This window comes from Gallus gallus, chromosome 33, assembly GCF_016699485.2.
Source record: "Gallus gallus isolate bGalGal1 chromosome 33, bGalGal1.mat.broiler.GRCg7b, whole genome shotgun sequence".
NCBI classification, from domain to species: domain Eukaryota; kingdom Metazoa; phylum Chordata; class Aves; order Galliformes; family Phasianidae; genus Gallus; species Gallus gallus.
In genome coordinates this window covers 3,520,957-3,537,089 of record NC_052564.1, presented here as the reverse complement: position 1 = coordinate 3,537,089, position 16,133 = coordinate 3,520,957, and the positions used below count along the sequence as shown (strand labels likewise).

At 47.8% G+C, this 16,133-nt stretch overlaps 1 protein-coding gene across 1 annotated transcript; it reads left to right on the top strand.

The window, feature by feature from the left end:
* Positions 1-6,092: 6,092 nt before the first annotated feature.
* Positions 6,093-7,052, top strand: LOC121108041 (olfactory receptor 14J1-like). Its single transcript, XM_040654704.1, has one exon. It carries the CDS (start codon positions 6,093-6,095, stop codon positions 7,050-7,052), a length of 960 nt encoding a protein of 319 aa, XP_040510638.1.
* The last annotated feature ends 9,081 nt before the right edge of the window (positions 7,053-16,133 follow it).

The following is a 16,133-nucleotide window of genomic DNA, read 5'->3' as shown; positions in this document are numbered from 1 at the left end:
TTCCCAGTGATGGTTTTTCATATTTTATGTATGTTTGGTTTTTTTTTGTTTGTTTGCTTTTGTGTGTAAGTGTGATACAGAAATCTGAAAAAAAAGTTGCAATCTATTCCCCTTCTTCTTTCCTATCTACTTTCTATTTTCTCACAGCAAGAGCTCATGCAAATATGGAACCAGATTCCATGAATAGATTAAAGAGAGTAAAAAATGCTTGGAAAAAGTACGTTTCCTTTGCTCTTCACTCTTCCTGCCTTGCCTGGATCTGGATCTGGGGGAGGTACAGCCACGCACAGCAGTACAACATGCTCTTTTCATTCCTGCTCTCTTTACGCTGCCACACTGCTGTCAAGTCCTTGCATTTGTGCAGACCTGAAGGTCTTGTGTGTCTCACCACAGCCCTGTTGTCTCTATAGCAGCACTCCGGGGCTGCAGTCAGTAGGCGGCAATATGAAGCGCTGTGTCGGAGCTGGTCTCCTTGCTGCAGCGCCATAACAAGAGGGGCTCTTCAGAGCAGGACCAGAGAACTGGAGGCCTCTTCCAAAGGAATGGTGTAAGGAATGTACCTCAGGAGCTGCTCCCTGAGAAGACCTCGAGATCTTCCGCTGCTCTTCACTGAGTGACAGGGACAGTTTCAGAGTCCCGAGGTGATCTGTTATGGACTCAGGGCAGTGCTGTGGTTTAACATGGAAGGTGGCTCAGCACCACGCGGTTGTTTGCTCACTGTCCCCCTTCCCCAGTGGAAAATGGGAGAAAGCTTAAAAAAAAAAAACAAACCCACAAAACAACAAGGTCGAATCTGTGGGTTGAGATGAAGTGACTTACATAGACAGAGAAAAAGAAAAGGATAATATGTATGGCATATACATATATATACATGCATATATAATATATATGGTATATATTCACATATGTATAATATATGCAGGCGCAGATATATATGCTAGGTACCAACATAGATGTATATGTATTTGCAACCGCCGGACCTCCAATCAGGAATTGGAGCTGCTGCAGGGTTTGTCCCAGGAGTTGGAGAGGCTGCAGCACTGCCAGCAGATCCGGCTCTCTTCCCCTTGAGGATGCTGAAGAGTGCTGAACACAGCTCAGCAGGTGTGGGCCAGACCCTGGCACGCTGCAGTGATTTGTGCCTCTTTAGGGTTAGCAGGGCCACAGCACGCCTTCCCCAAATATTCTACCAGTTTCTCAGGATCCTACAGTTGCTCAGAGATGAAGTTCCAAAGTTCTGGGGGTGCCCACCACTCCAGGCACCTGCCCAGACCGTCCCACACCCCGGCCATGCAGAGCTATCCCGCACTGGGGCAGATCTCTCAGTGATATTCTTGAATAGTGGTTTAACCTGTAACATGACCTGAAACACATAAATGACACGTAGCAATAGGAGCACATTGGTTTGAACATCCCACGGATAGTCAGAGTTCTCAGGAGCTGTTGTAACTAGTTCTCGAGCTCTAGGGAAAGAAGGAGAAGTGAAAGGGAGGCTGAGGGACTGCTGGAAAGTGTCCTCCCTTATCTCCTCCAAAGCCGGGCTCTCTGAGGAGACAAAGCCAAGGGTGTAATTACTGATCATATCAACAGTATTATTTCAGAAGCCCAAAGATGACTGCAGACTGCAACAGACACATAGTTTGTCAGCTGACAGTTTCTTCGTTTCATCAAGGCCAAACAGCGCAGCAAAATAAAATCCCTAATCCAGCCCTCAGAGTTGTCAAACAGTGCAGCAGGGAAAAACAAGCAGCAAGCAAGGAGCTGTGCAATGCAGTTTCATGAGAGGACTCAACGAGCTCCATAAATAGGGAAACAATCAGCATCATGGCCAGCAATTATCCAACTACCACAGGGCCCTGTGTTAACTTGCCCTGGATACATCTGCTGTTATTTCAACACAAGGAGCCCCATATTGGGCACCCAAATGACTGTGGATGTTTAACCCGGCTGGTGGCTCAGCACCCCACAGTGCTTTGTGCACTGCCCCCTTCCCAGTGCGATGGGGAAGAGAACTGGGAAAAAAACAAAGTACAATTTGTGGGTTGAAATAAACCTATTTCCTATGAGACTTAGAAGGAAAAGGGTATTAGTTATGGTTATTTTTTACATATATATGTAAGTGATGCACAAGCACTTGCTCATCATCACCTGTCTGATGTGCCGCTGGCCCCTGGGCAGCAGAAGAGAGAGAGATGAACTCACACCCCTTTCAGTACTCCTTCTGCTTGCTGTCAGATGGTACGGAACATCCCTTTGGCCACTTTCAGTCAGCTGTCCTCATTCTGTTCCTTCCCAGCTCCTTGGGCCCTCCACTGACAATGGCCTTGGCTCTGTACTACACTGCTTAGCTGCAGATATAAACATCAGAGTGTTAACAATGTTGTTTTTCTCCTACAACCAAAACATTGCATCATACCAGGCAGCGTGAAGAAAACAGTTCCATCCCAGTTGTAGCTCAGACACATCCCTGTCCCCTTCCTCTTGTTATTCCTGATCAGGAAGCAAGAAACAAATGCTGCTTGTCTGCTCCTTAAGCTATTTCCATCAGTTCTCAGCTGGATCCTCTGCCACCCCCAGGCAGAGCTCAGTGCACTCTCACAGAGGGCAGCAGCCTATCCTCGACTTCCTTGACCATCCATCAGAATGAGTCTGCACCTCCCTTTGCTACAGCTCAGAGGTGGGAACCATGCCACCATGTCTCTATGAGCCAAACAGGACCCTAGGCCTGCAAATGCACAGAGATTTTGAGCTCACTGAGCTAATGTTTGTGGTCTTCTCCTTAGTGTAAAGACACTTCAGAAAGCATCCCATGCCAGAAGCATTATTTGATTTAGCCTGGTTGGGCCGTGCATCTACACCGTGGTACTGGTGTTCAGAAGGTGGCACACAGGTACCAGGCCCATTGTGGGGCTCACAGTTGTCCAGCGAGCATTGACAGTATCAGGGCATGGCTTTCCTGAAGGTCCTGAGCTGCATTTGCCATCTGAATGAGGTGTGCTGGAGACCCCAGGGAACTGTCATGCAAAGGAGAGCCCAGAACAAAGGAAGGTGTCATCAGTGAGAGAATGTAGGTGTGTCACAGCTTTGTAATGCCTTAAGCTCTGGAATACGCAATAGATGAGGAACAGAGAAGGATCTGACTCTTCTTCTGGTGAGCTCATCCATCTGGTCAGCTGAATAACTCTGCATGCTCCATGGGGACACTCTCAGGTGCCCGTTACTCAGAGATATGATGACATTTAGGATGGTCAAGAATGACTCCGTTCTGGCCTCCAGCTGATGCTCAGGAAGGAGGTGTCTATCTCAGAGATCTTCCACCACATCTTGCAGGCCCAGGATTACAAGAAGGATCACCCCAGGCACCCTCATCATCACCAAGCATGTGTGTGAGCAACGGAGTCAATGCTGAATAAAGAGCAGGGATTCAGATGAGAGCTCACACACAGGAACCTCACTCTATGCATCTGAACTCAACTAAGAGGACTCCCAGCTCCCATGGTCCTGTGTGGACCTTCCACAGGCACTTTGGTCACCTGTGAGTGCCTCTGGGTGAGCAATTGTTCCACACCCACTGAATAAAGACCAAGGACTCATAAGAGGGATTCATGTGTAGACAATTTACTGCACACATTGGAACCGAACAAAGAGGACTCCCATCTCCCATGGGTCCATGTGGAGCTAAATCCCATTTCAACCCCAGGGTTTCCTTTTTTTAAGGGCCATGGGCAGAGGTTTCCAGATGATGCGTTTACACCTCTACTAAGCAAACATGATCTGATAGGACCAACCTTGCTTCTGGAATCAGCCTCCATCCAATGGACATTTGGTGACTAATTGAACTGAATTCAAAGTGTGTTCTGCAGTGATGGATGAAAAGCTGGACATGAGGAAGCAGTGTACGCTTGAAGCCCAGAAAGCCACCTGTATCCTGGGCTGCATCAACAGAGGGGTGGCAGCAGGGATAGGGAGGAGACTCCCCCCCCCCCTGCCCTGCCCTCATGAGGCCCCACCTGGAGTACTGTCTTTGAGCCTGGGACCCCAATAGAGGTGGGGTGTGGAGCTGTGTGAGCAGATCCAAAGGAGGGCTACAAAGATGAGCAAAGGGCAGGAGCACCTCTCCTATGGAGAAAGGCTGAGGGAGTTGGATTTGTGTATCTTCGAGAAGAGAAGACTCTGGGGAGACCCCGTTGCAGCCTTCCGGAATATGAAAGAGGGGGACTGACATTTTACATGGTCTGATATTGACAGGACAAAGGCAAAGGACATTATACTAAAAGAGGGGGAGATTTGGGTTAGAAGTTAGGAAGAACTTTTTACTCTGAGGGTGGAGAGCCTCTCAAACAGGTTGCTCAGAGAAGTTGTGGATGCTCAATCTGTGGAGGCATCCAAGGCCAGGTTGGATGGAATGTTGGGCAGCCTGATCTGGTGGTTGGCAACCATGCCCATTGCAGGGGAGTGGGAAGAAGGTGATCTTTAAAGTTCACTCCAACTTAAGCCTTTCCATGATTTTGTGAATCTGTGATTCAGTGATGACACTGCTGCCTTTCAGAGGCAGTCAGCCATGGAGACCCATGGACATCTCCAGAGGAAAGGAAATCACCGCCTTTGTTGCTGAGCTGGGCCGGGCTCCTGGGACACAGGAAGCTCATACAAGAGGGCAGCGCTGTGGAGAGACAGCTGTGTACAGGAGGAGCACTTCTGTACAGCACAGCAGGGCTAGAGGCATGATCTGCAGGTGACATGAAGATAGAAGAGAAAAGAGAAAGAGATTACAGGATGTGTACAGTGTGAGTAGGATGTGAGCTCACTGGAGGAGCATTGCTCACAGCGCTTGACAGGGTAAGTCTCTTGCAGTAGGCAAGGAAGCTGCTTTTTCTGGGGGGATCACAGAATCAGGGATATCCCATAGCAGATCTGGCTGAAGGCACTTCTTGTTTCCTTACTCTGGAAAAAGACTACGGTTCCAGATGAGGGCTTCGGTGCTGCAGCATCAGGGCTATGCAGCATCAGGGCTATATATACCCTGAGCATGAGGGCTGTGTGATCCAGGATGGCTGCAGGCTGTGCAGTGGGGGTGCAGCCGGGTGCCCAGGGCTGTGGTGCAGAGCAGGGTCCCTGCTGTGCCCCAGGGGCTGTGTGCCGGGGCAGGGACTCTGCCGCCTGCCAGGCTCAGCACTCAGCCTGCCCGGGGAGCTGCCCAGGGCACTGCGGGGAGACGTGTGGGGGGAAGGAGCCCCCCGGCAGGGCAGGGCAGGGGCCTTCTGCTGCCACAGATGCTGCCTGGGGCAGGGGGCTCACAGCTACACTGCACCACAGAGTGTTTCCAATAGCACATTGCAAGAGGACAGACAAGGTAGGGATTTTTCTGTTATTTCCTTAGGGAAGGGAAAATGATTGGAGGCAGAAATCTAAAAGGGGTGGTCAACTTTGAACACATCTCTGAGACTCCCACATTATTCTTTCCTCATTCACTCTTTTTGTAAATGGTCACAGAGAATGAGCTTTCATCCCCTCTTTGCTTACCGGATATAATCCGTTGAAGTTAAGGTTGTTTTCTGCAGACATGTATAGTGCACTTATCCTGCAAACAGGCAGCGTTCTCTAAGACTAATTTTAGTGCACAGAGGCTGGGCTTGGGGGCTCTAAAAGCAGTTGGAAGTAAAGACATGAGACATAGAAACAGCTCCGAAGAGGAAAATATTCAGGCAGCTGGGATATGATTATGAAATGAGGGGAAAGTAAGAGCTCCTTAATCATCTCCTTCTTAAAAGATGCTGAAGCTCATGGAATTGAACACAAACTATGGAGTTAAAGGAACATTTTCCAAAGATAAAGAAAAAATTTGTAGCATGCCGGGAGGACTGTTTCTGAGGAGGATCTTGACTCATCATTATCTTATGCACTCTTTAAGCTTCAACTCTTAAGGGTAGGTGAAGCCCATGAAAATAAACTGAAGTTATGGAGTTAAATGAACATTTTCCAAAGTGAAGGAAAAATTTTTATAGCATGACGGGAGGAGTTTCTCTAAGAATGGCCTTGACTTGTCATTATCTTCTGCACTCTGAACAGGACTCCAAGCCCAGGGACTGCAGATGCCCAACAGCAGCTCCATCAGCGAGTTCCTCCTCCTGGCGTTGGCAGACACGCGGCAGCTGCAGCTCCTGCACTTCTGGCTCTTGCTGGGCATCTACCTGGCTGCCCTCCTGGGCAACGGCCTCATCAGCACAGCCGTAGCCTGTGACCACCGCCTGCACACCCCCATGTACTTCTTCCTCCTCAACCTCGCCCTCCTCGACCTGGCCTGCATCTCCACCACTCTCCCCAAAGCCATGGCCAATGCCCTCTGGCACACCAGGCACATCTCCTACGCAGGATGTGCTGCACAGGTCTTTTTCTTTTTCTTCTTCATCTCGGCAGAATATTCCATTCTCACGATCATGTCCTATGACCGCTACATTGCCATCTGCAAGCCCCTGCACTACGGGACCCTGCTGGGCAGCAGAGCTTGTGCCACCATGGCAGCAGCTGCCTGGGGCACTGGGCTTCTCTATTCCCTGCTGCACACTGCCAATACATTTTCACTGCCTCTGTGCCAAAGCAATGCCATCAATCAGTTCTTCTGTGAAATCCCCCAGATCCTCAAGCTCTCCTGCTCAAAATCTTATCTAAGGGAAGTTGGGCTACTCTTTTTTAGTGTCTGTTTAGCCTGTGGGTGTTTTGTTTTCATTATTGTGTCCTATGTTCAGATCTTCAGGGCCGTGCTGAGGATGCCCTCTGAGCAGGGACGGCACAAAGCCTTCTCCACGTGCCTCCCTCACCTGGCCGTGGTCTCCCTGTTTCTCAGCACTGGCTTTTTTGCCAATCTAAGGCCCCCCTCTCTTTCCTCCCCATCCTTGGATCTGATGATGGCTGTTCTGTACTCAGTGGTTCCTCCAACACTGAATCCGCTCATCTACAGCATGAGGAACAAGGAGCTCAGGGATGCTGTGAGGAAAATGATGCCCTGGTCACATTTCAGCAGGGATAAACTTCTCATCTGTCTCTGCAAATGACTCACAGTCTGTCCCATAACAGCCCTGTATTGCGTTTTTTACTCTTAATAATTTTTCTTTATTTATGTTAATAGATACTTTTTCCTTTTCTATTCATATACACGTGCATGTCTGTAATTATCATTAGTGATCATGGTCTTATACATGTTTGGCTTCTTACGACTTCTATTGAGACATCACCCTGCTCTCTTTCTCCTGAAGCCCGTATGAACTCTGGGTCCGTGCTGACTCCCACAGCCTCTGTGTTCCATCTCTGTATCTGCAGGCCAATGAGATGCCAGCAGGCACCGCGGAGATTATATAGGCTGGATTCTTGGAAGGTATCAGTGTATTAGGCGAAGGACCAATGTGTTACTTTAGGGTATTCTTGTCCTAAATCTTAGCAGTCTAGCTGCCTGTGGGATGGTGGGGCCGGGCTGTCCTGCAGAGGGAAGGGACACGGAGACACTGTGCTGCAGGGCTGGGACCACAAAAGCACCCTGGAACTCAGCGCCCAGCTGCACTGTGCTCACCTTGCCCGGCTCCCAGGTGCCCTCCATGCTGCTCTGTCACTGCCCCTCCTCAACAGGATGGGGGAGAAAGCACAGTTAACCAATTCCTGGGTTGAGGCAAAAAGCACTGTATTCTTTCCTTGCGTACAATCCACTGACAACAAATTGTGTGTGTTAATGGCTGCACATCAATTACAGTTTTTTCTGAACACTTGGGAACAGCTTTTTGTCGTGGTTTTGTAACTTTGTTATTGCTATTCTACATCATAACACCATGGACAAAAGAGAAGAACTACGTATCCCTGAGGACCTCATGGTCAGAGAAGGAAGATACGTCACGGAAGATACGTCATCTGGTTGTGCATGGTCTTTTTCACTGTTGCTTGCTGCCAGGGAGAGGAGTGGGTGTGCTTCCAAGCCGTGCGCCTCCATCAAGTAGGGCTTTCAGTTTCGGAAACTCTCTCACTCTCTCTCTCCCTATCGCTCTTTCGCTCTCTCTCATTTCATTTGATTTATTATCCTTACTCCCAATTAGATTGTATTATATCGTGTCATCTTGCATCCCAACATCATAGTTAGTAAAATAATTTCTCCTTCTTAGATCGTTGCTGCTGCTCCGTTTTTTTTTTTCTTGGGAAGCCGGGGGGAGAGGGGTGCCCACGAGCCTACTGCCCCCCTGTCACGGGCACAGATCTATCTAGGTAACTCCATGACATTGTGTTGGAACAATCCCAGGTATGAGGGAAGAACTCCTTGAGAGTTGCCCTGCAGGGAAGGACTTAGAGGTCCTGGGAGATGAAAACCTTAACAGGAGCCAGCAGTGTGTGCTTGCAGCCTGAGAGGCCAACTGTACCCTGGGCTGCATCAACAAGAGAGGTGGCCATCAGAGCGAGGGAGGACATTATCCTTCTCTACTCAGCTCTCAGATGGCCTTGTACTGAGAATGAAGTAGAGCTTTTGGAGCAGGTCCAAAAGAGAGACACGAGGATGATCAGAGTACTGGAGGACCTCTCCTAAGATGTCAGGTTGAGGGAGCTGGGAGTAGAAACAACTTGGATGGGAACACACTGCAGCCTTCCAGTACTGAAAGAGAGCTTAGAAACAAGAGGGTAGAAACATCTACCCTTTTTACATGGGTAGATAGGGATAGCACAAAAAGGATCTATTCCAAATTAAAAGAGGTGAGATTTAGATTAGAAACTGGGGGGATTTTTTCACTGAGATTGTGGTGAGGTCCTGGCACAGGCAGCCCAGAGAAGTGGTGGATGCCCCGTCCCTGGAGGTGTTCAAATCCAGGCTGGATGGGGCCTCGGGCAGCCTGATGTAGTGCCTGATTTAGTGGTTGGCAACGCTGCCTACAGCACGGGGTAGGAACTAGATGACCTTTGAGATCCCTTCATTCAATACAAGCCATTCTATGCCTATATGGTTCTATGACCTCTGGCAATGCATCACTACCCTTTGAGTGACATTTCACACAATCACAGAATTGAAGAGGTTGGAAGGGACCACGAGAGATCACCAAGTCCACCCCCCTGCTAAAGCAAGTACCCTACAATAGCTCATCCTTTTCATTGCGGCCCTTCATCTGAATGCAATACTCCATGTGGAGTCTCACAAGAGTGGAATCAGGGAGGAGAATCGCCTCCCTTGACCTACTGGCTACACTTCATTTGATGCAGCCCAGGATATGGTTGGTTTTCTGGGCTGTACGTGCACACTGCTAATTTGTGTTGGGTTTTTCATCAAGTAACACCCTCAATGATTCTCCTCTGGACTGCTCTAAGTGCATTCTCCACTCTGCTTGTATTTGTGCTTCGGATTGCAATGAGCCATATGAATATCCTTGCACATGGATGGCCTTGTTGATCTTGATGAGGTTCTCACAGACCCACCTCTGTAGCTTGCCACAGTCCCTCTGGGTGTCATCCCTTCTCTTTACTGTGTTGACCACATCACAGAAATTGGTGTCACCCACAAACTTGCTGAAGGTGCACTCAACAGCGCTGTCCAAGTCAGTGACAAAGAGGTTAAATAGCACCAGTACCACCTGCAGACCCCTGAAAAATACCGTTCTCTCCACACAGCCACTGAGCTGTTGACCACAACTCGGGCTGTGACCATCCATCCAATTCCACATTCAGTGAGTGGTCCATCCATCCATTCATGCCTCATCCCTCTCTCTTCAGAGAGAAGAGTCTCATACAGGGCAGTATCAAATGTCTTCCACCAGTCCCGGTAGACGGAAAGTGCCATCATCTCACAATCTACCCTCCAGGCAGTGTACCAACCCATCAGATTCTCTTGGCCTGCCAGCAGACCACACAGATGAAATTTCATCATGACCATTCAAGTCACATGTCTGATGCTGACCTTTCAGGTGGACATGTCCAAGTTATGCGCCCATCATATGCTAACGGGCAAGGGATGTGAAAACAAGGACCCAAGGCCTCTTTCTGTATGCAGGCAATCAGATTCTCAGGCAGAAGGGATCTCTCAGTCAGCCTGCCCAGCTGGTGCCTTCTGCTGGCTTACCAGAGACAGGGGAATGACCATGAGCTGCATTCCTAAAGGTACAGAGCTCAGCCCTGAACTCAAGGCTGTCCTATTGGCTACTACAGAAAGAGTGTCTTCCAAGGCGCTTTGCCAGCCTTGTTCCTGCTGCAGGTCTGTCACCTCCAGAGACTGAAATAACCTCTGAAACACCATCTAGCCACGTTTGTTACAGGGTGGTGAGTTCTGCTTGTACAGGTGACCTCACCTCAACATATCTATGCGTATACTTATCTATAACATATCAGAGCCTCCCTCTGGTTGAGGAGCGGATGGTGCAGAAGTGTCTGGGTGGGATCAGTGTGCACACATCCATGGGTCCAGATGGGATGCATCCACGTGTGCTGAGGGAGCTGGCAGAGGTGACTGCTGAACCACTCTCTATCATCTTTGACAGGCCTTGGAGAACAGGAGAGGTGCCCGAAGACTGGAGGATAGCCAATGTCACTCCGGTCTTCAGAAAGGGCAAGAAGGAGGATGTGGGAAACTCCAGGCCAGTCAGTCTCACCTCTGTCCCTAGGAAGGTGATGGAACAGCCTATTGTGGCTGCCATCTCCAAGCAATTGGAAGAGAAGAAGGATATGAGGAGGAGTCAGCATGGGTTCACCAAGAGGTAATAGTGCTTGACCAACCCAGTAGCCTTCTATGATGGCATCACAGGCTGGGTGGATGGGGGGAGAGCAGTGTCCCTGCGCACTGAGGGCCCATGGACTTTGCAACCCAGGAATTCCTGGAACCCAGGAATCCTCGTGGCTTCCAGCAGAGGCACATGAGGCATGGAGGCTCTCGGCCTTTCCCTCCCTGCACTTCCCTTGCTCACCATTGGGATCAGCTCCAGACCCCAGCCCGGCCTTGTGGCCTGTTGCTCAGCACTAGGGCAGTTCTGGGCGCACTCAAGAAGGGCTGACAAGCACCAAACTAAGGGACAGAACTGACGCGTGGAACTCAAACTCTACAACCAGAGAGTAGTTATAACGCAGCTATGTTTTATCAATACTGCACACATGCTGGTTGCAGAGGGAATATTGCCACCTAGGCTGCATTCTGGAGAACAAGAAAGGCACCTACTTAAAGAGGAAGCTGCTAACATCTGCATTTGATGTGCAAGAAAAGGTTGGTTTATTACAATGACTCCCCAAAATTATTGACATTCCCTCACCCCTCTTTTACACATTCTCTTTTACACATGTGTATATCTCAGTGGTCTTTCCAATGAAGGCCATCATGTTATTTTCTTGGGCTTGGGTCAGGATGGAGGACACTTGGCTGGCTCTGTTTGGTCCTCTCATTGGCCACAACTCCATTCATCTATCCACTGCTTCTTCATTAATTTGTGGTTTTACTGTCCAAGCCTGCTACCTTGCATTTCAGAGATAGGATGGCTAATGATGTGATTTGGAAAAAAACTAGATTACCGCTGTCTGCACTAGTTGTCTAAGTCTGCAGAAGAGCATCTCTTATCGGCAGCAAGAACCTGGCTTAGCAAGGTTCTTACCTGCAGCTGCCAATTCAGCAACCCATGAAAGCTGATAACCTTTAACTTATTTACTTTACTGAAGTAAACCTGGAGTAAAGGGTGAGTAAAAGCTGGAGAACAGTCTGAGTAAACTTGGAGTGAAGTGTGAGCAAAACCCAAAACACCGTGTGAGTAAACCTGGAGAGAAGAGTGAGTAAAAGCTGGAGTAAGGTGTGAGTACTCCTGCAGTAGATTGTGAGCAAACCTGGAGTAAAGTGGGAGCAAACCCAGATAGAAGTGTGAGTAAATTCAGAGTAAAGTGTGAGTAGACCCGAAGTAAAGTGTTAGGAAAACACAGAGTAAGGTGGGAGTACACCCTTAGAAGAGTATGAGTAAAACCCAGAAAAAAAAGTGTGAGTAAACTGGGACTAAAGTGTGAGTAATACCAGAGAAAGGTGTGAGTACACCTGGAGAAGAGTATGAGTAAACGTGTAGTAAAGTGTGTGTAAACTGGGATCAAAGTGTTGGCTGACTCTGAGTAAAATGGGGGAAGACACGGAGTTAAGTGTGACAAAACCTTGTCTAAATGGTGTGTAAACTCAGACAAAAGTGTGAGTAAACCTGGAGTAAATCAAGAATAAACCTGAAGTAATGTGCGAGTTAAACTTTGGTATAGTGTGAGAAAAACCGAGAGTAAAGTGTGAGTAAAAACAGAGAAAAGAGTGTGTAAAACCTGGAGAAAAGTTAGAGTAATCCCAGAGTAATGTGTGAGTAAACCCGAAATAAAGTATGAGTAAACCAGGAGTGAAGTGTGAGTAAACCAGGAGTAAATGGCAAGTAAAACCCTGAGTAAGGTGTGGGTTCACACAGAGTAAAGTTTGGGCAGACACGGAGTAAAGTGTGAGTGCAGCCAGAGTAGAGTGTGAGTACACAGGAAGTTGAGTGTGAGTGAACCCTGAGTAAGGTATGGGTAAACCCAAAGTAAATTGTGGGAGAACCTGTAGCCAAGTGTGAGTGATCCAGGGGTAAATTATGAGTAAATGAGTATGAGTGCAGTACAAATAAACCCGGAGAAAAGACAGAGTAAACCCAATGTAATGTTTGTGAGTGCCCTGAGTAAATAGTGTGTAAACCCAGAGTAAAGTTCAAAAAAAAAAAAAAAAAAGAAAAAGAACAACCTTGGAGTAAATTGTGTGTAAACATGGAGTAGAATGTGAGTACACTTGCAGTAGAGTGTGCGTAAACTCTGAGTGAGGTCTGAGTAAACCCGAAGTAAAGTGTGTGTAATCCTGGAGGAAATAGTGAGCGAACCTAGAGTGAACTGTGAGTAGAACAGGGAGAAAAGACAGAGTAAAGTTTGAGTGAACCCTGAGTAAGATCAGAACACCCAAAGTAAAGTGTCAGTAAACCTGGAGTCAAGTGTGAATAAACTCAGAGTAATGTTGGAGGAAATCTGTAGTAAAGTCTGAGTAAACACGAAGTAAAGTGTGAATAAAACCCAGAGTAAAGTGTGAGTACACCTGGAGAAGAGTAAGATTAAACCTTGTGTCAAGTGTCTGTAAACCCAATGCAAAGTGTGACTAAAATATGACACAGGGATCTCGTGCAAGGAAGATTTCCTTATTGCTGTGATGATCATGATCATGATGCCGTCTCTATCTACTTTCTAAAGCAAGCTTCTTATATTCTAACACACATATTCAGTACATTTCCACTAACAATCCATTGGCTAGAAAGCAATCAAATCCCATAACAAGTCTTCCTAATCAGCAGAGAGCTCATCTTATGGCTTGGTACAGAACACCCCTGTTTATGCAGAGCTTCTGTCTCCTTTCCAGAGCCTCATTATCAGAGAGTCAGCATTCAGCGAGGCTGAGCTGACCTCTCCGTCTCCAGCATAAGAGTAAACCCAAAGTGAAGTGTATGAAAACGTGGTGTGAAGTGTGAGCAAAACCAGGAGCAAAGTGTGACTAAGCCAAGAGTAAAGTGTGAGTAAACCTTGAGTAAACTGTGAGTAAAACCTGGAATAAATTGCACATAAAACCACGAGAAAGGTGTGGGAAAACACGGAGTAAATTGTGAGTAAAACTGGAAACAAGTGTGAGTGAACCCAGAGTAAATTAGGTGTGAACCTGGAGTCAAGTGTCAGTAAAAGCTGGAGTAAGGTGTGGGAACACATGGAGTACAGTTGAGTGCACCCAGAGAAAAGTAAGAAAAACCGGTGTAAAGTGTGAGGCAACCCAAAACAATGTGTGAATAAACACAGAGTAAAGAGCAAGTAAACTTGAAGTAAGGTGTGAGTAAACCTGGAGTATAGCGTGAGTAAATCTGAAGTAAAATATGAGAACATCTGGAGTAGAGTGTAAGTAAACCCAGAGTAAAGGCTGAGTAAAAGCCAGTATCAAGTATGAGTAAACCCAAAGTGTGAGTAAACTTGGAGTATGTTGTGAGTACATCCTGAGTAAAAAGTGAGTAAACACTCCACAAAGTATAAGTAAACCTGAAGTAAAGCATGAGTAAACCCAGAGAAAAGCATGAGAAAACATAAAGTGTGAGTAAGCCTGGTGTAATGTTTGAGTAAGCCTTTAGTAAAGTGTGAGTAAAACCCAAAGTAGTGTGTGCGTACACATTGACTAGAGTGTGAGTACCCCCGTTGTGCAGTGTGAGTTTTTCTCACATGGAGAAAAGAAAGAATAAAGCTTGAGTAAAGTGTGAGTTAAATCCAAAGTAAAGTATGAGTTAAACCCAGAGTAAAGTGTGAGTAAGATGCAGAGTAAAGTGTGAGTAAACACAGTAGTAAAATGTAAGAATCATTTTATTCCCATTCCCCATCACAACCAGTTTTAAGCTCCCTCAATGACCCCTGCCAGCTCCTGGGCTGGGATCTGCTTTCCCTTCAGAGAGGGGTGAGAACCGTCAGTAGTCATAAGGCCAGGTGCCAAGCTAACCGCCCCATGGTCAAAGAACCCAAAGTTCCTGTGGTGGCACCAACCTTCCAGCCTCTTATTCAAAGCCTGCGATTTCCTGGACCACTCCATATCCCTCACCACCCAAAAGAATGAGAGAGGAAAATAACACATAAACAACCACTCCTTCAACCATTTGCCCTAAACCCCTGACGTCCTTTTTGATAGCTCGCAGGCTTCCCTGAGCAATTTCATCACTGCCTACCTGAACTATCAGTAATGGGCAGTAATCAGAGGAGCAAACCAGACCCGGGACTTTTCTGGTGATGTCCCTGATGTGGGCCCCAGGGAGGCAGCACAACTCCATGCTGGTCAGGTCAGGGCTGCAAATGAGGCCCTCCATTCCCCTGAGAAGGGAATCCCCCACCACAATTTCCCTCCTGCCTTTCCTGACAGAGGCAGTTTCAAGGCATGGGGGTGACGGCCTCAGCCTAGGCTCCCTCCTAAACAGATCCTGCCTGGCCTCCCCACTCATGTCCCCTTCAATTTCCAGCATCTCAAGCCTGTTGCTTAGTGAGACCTGGGGGAATGGGATTGGCAGGCCAGGGGTTCACCTGTGACATTGAACTGGGATACTCTTCCAACCCTCCTCTGTCAGCTCTGTCCGACTGTGACAGGGCAGGGGGTCCAGCGCTTCTGTGCGGGTATCGCCCTGGCACCCTTCCCTCTGGCACACCAGTGAGACATATATATGTCATAAGTATTTCCCTTTCCTTTGATCTCTCTTAAGAAATAGCTTTATTTCAGCCCACGAGTTCTAAAAACAAATACTCTTCCCCATCCCACTGGGAAGGGGGCAGTACACAAAGCACTGCATGGTGCTGAGCCACCCAGCGGGTTAAACCACCACAGTCATTTTGGTGCCCAATGTGGGGCTCCTAGAGTTGAGATAACAGCAGTGAGCAAACAACCGCGTGGTGCTGAGCCACCTTCCATGTCAAAGCACAGCACTGCCCTGAGTCCATAACAGATCACCTTGGGACTCTGAAACTGTCCCTGTCACTCAGTGAAGAACAACGGAAGATCTCGAGGTCTTCTCAGGGAGCAGCTCCTGAGGTACATTCCTTACACCATTCCTTTGGAAGAGGCCTCCAGATCTCTGGTCCTGCTCTGAAGAGCCCCTCTTGTTATGGCGCTGCAGCAAGGAGACCAGCTCTGACACAGCGCCTACTGCCGCCTACTGACTGCAGCCCCGGAGTGCTGCTGTAGAGACAACAGGGCTGTGGTGAGACACACAAGACCTTCAGGTCTGCACAAATGCACAAATGCAAGGACTTGAGAGTAGAGTAAAGAGAGCAGGAATGAAAAGAGCATGTTGTACTGCTGTCCGTGGCTGTACCTCCCCCAGATCCAGATCCAGGCAAGGCAGGAAGAGAGAAGAGCAAAGAAAAAGAAGTTTTTGCAAGCTTTTTTAGTGTCTTTTAACCTATTCAGGGAACGTGGTTCTATATTTGCATGAGCTCTTGGCGTCAGAAAATAGAAAGTAGGTGGGAAAGAAGAAGTGGAAAAAATGCAACATTTTTTTACAGATCACTGTATCACACACAAACAAAAAATAAAACACATATAAATAGGAAGAACATTGACTGGGAATCATGTGAGGAAGATGTGCACT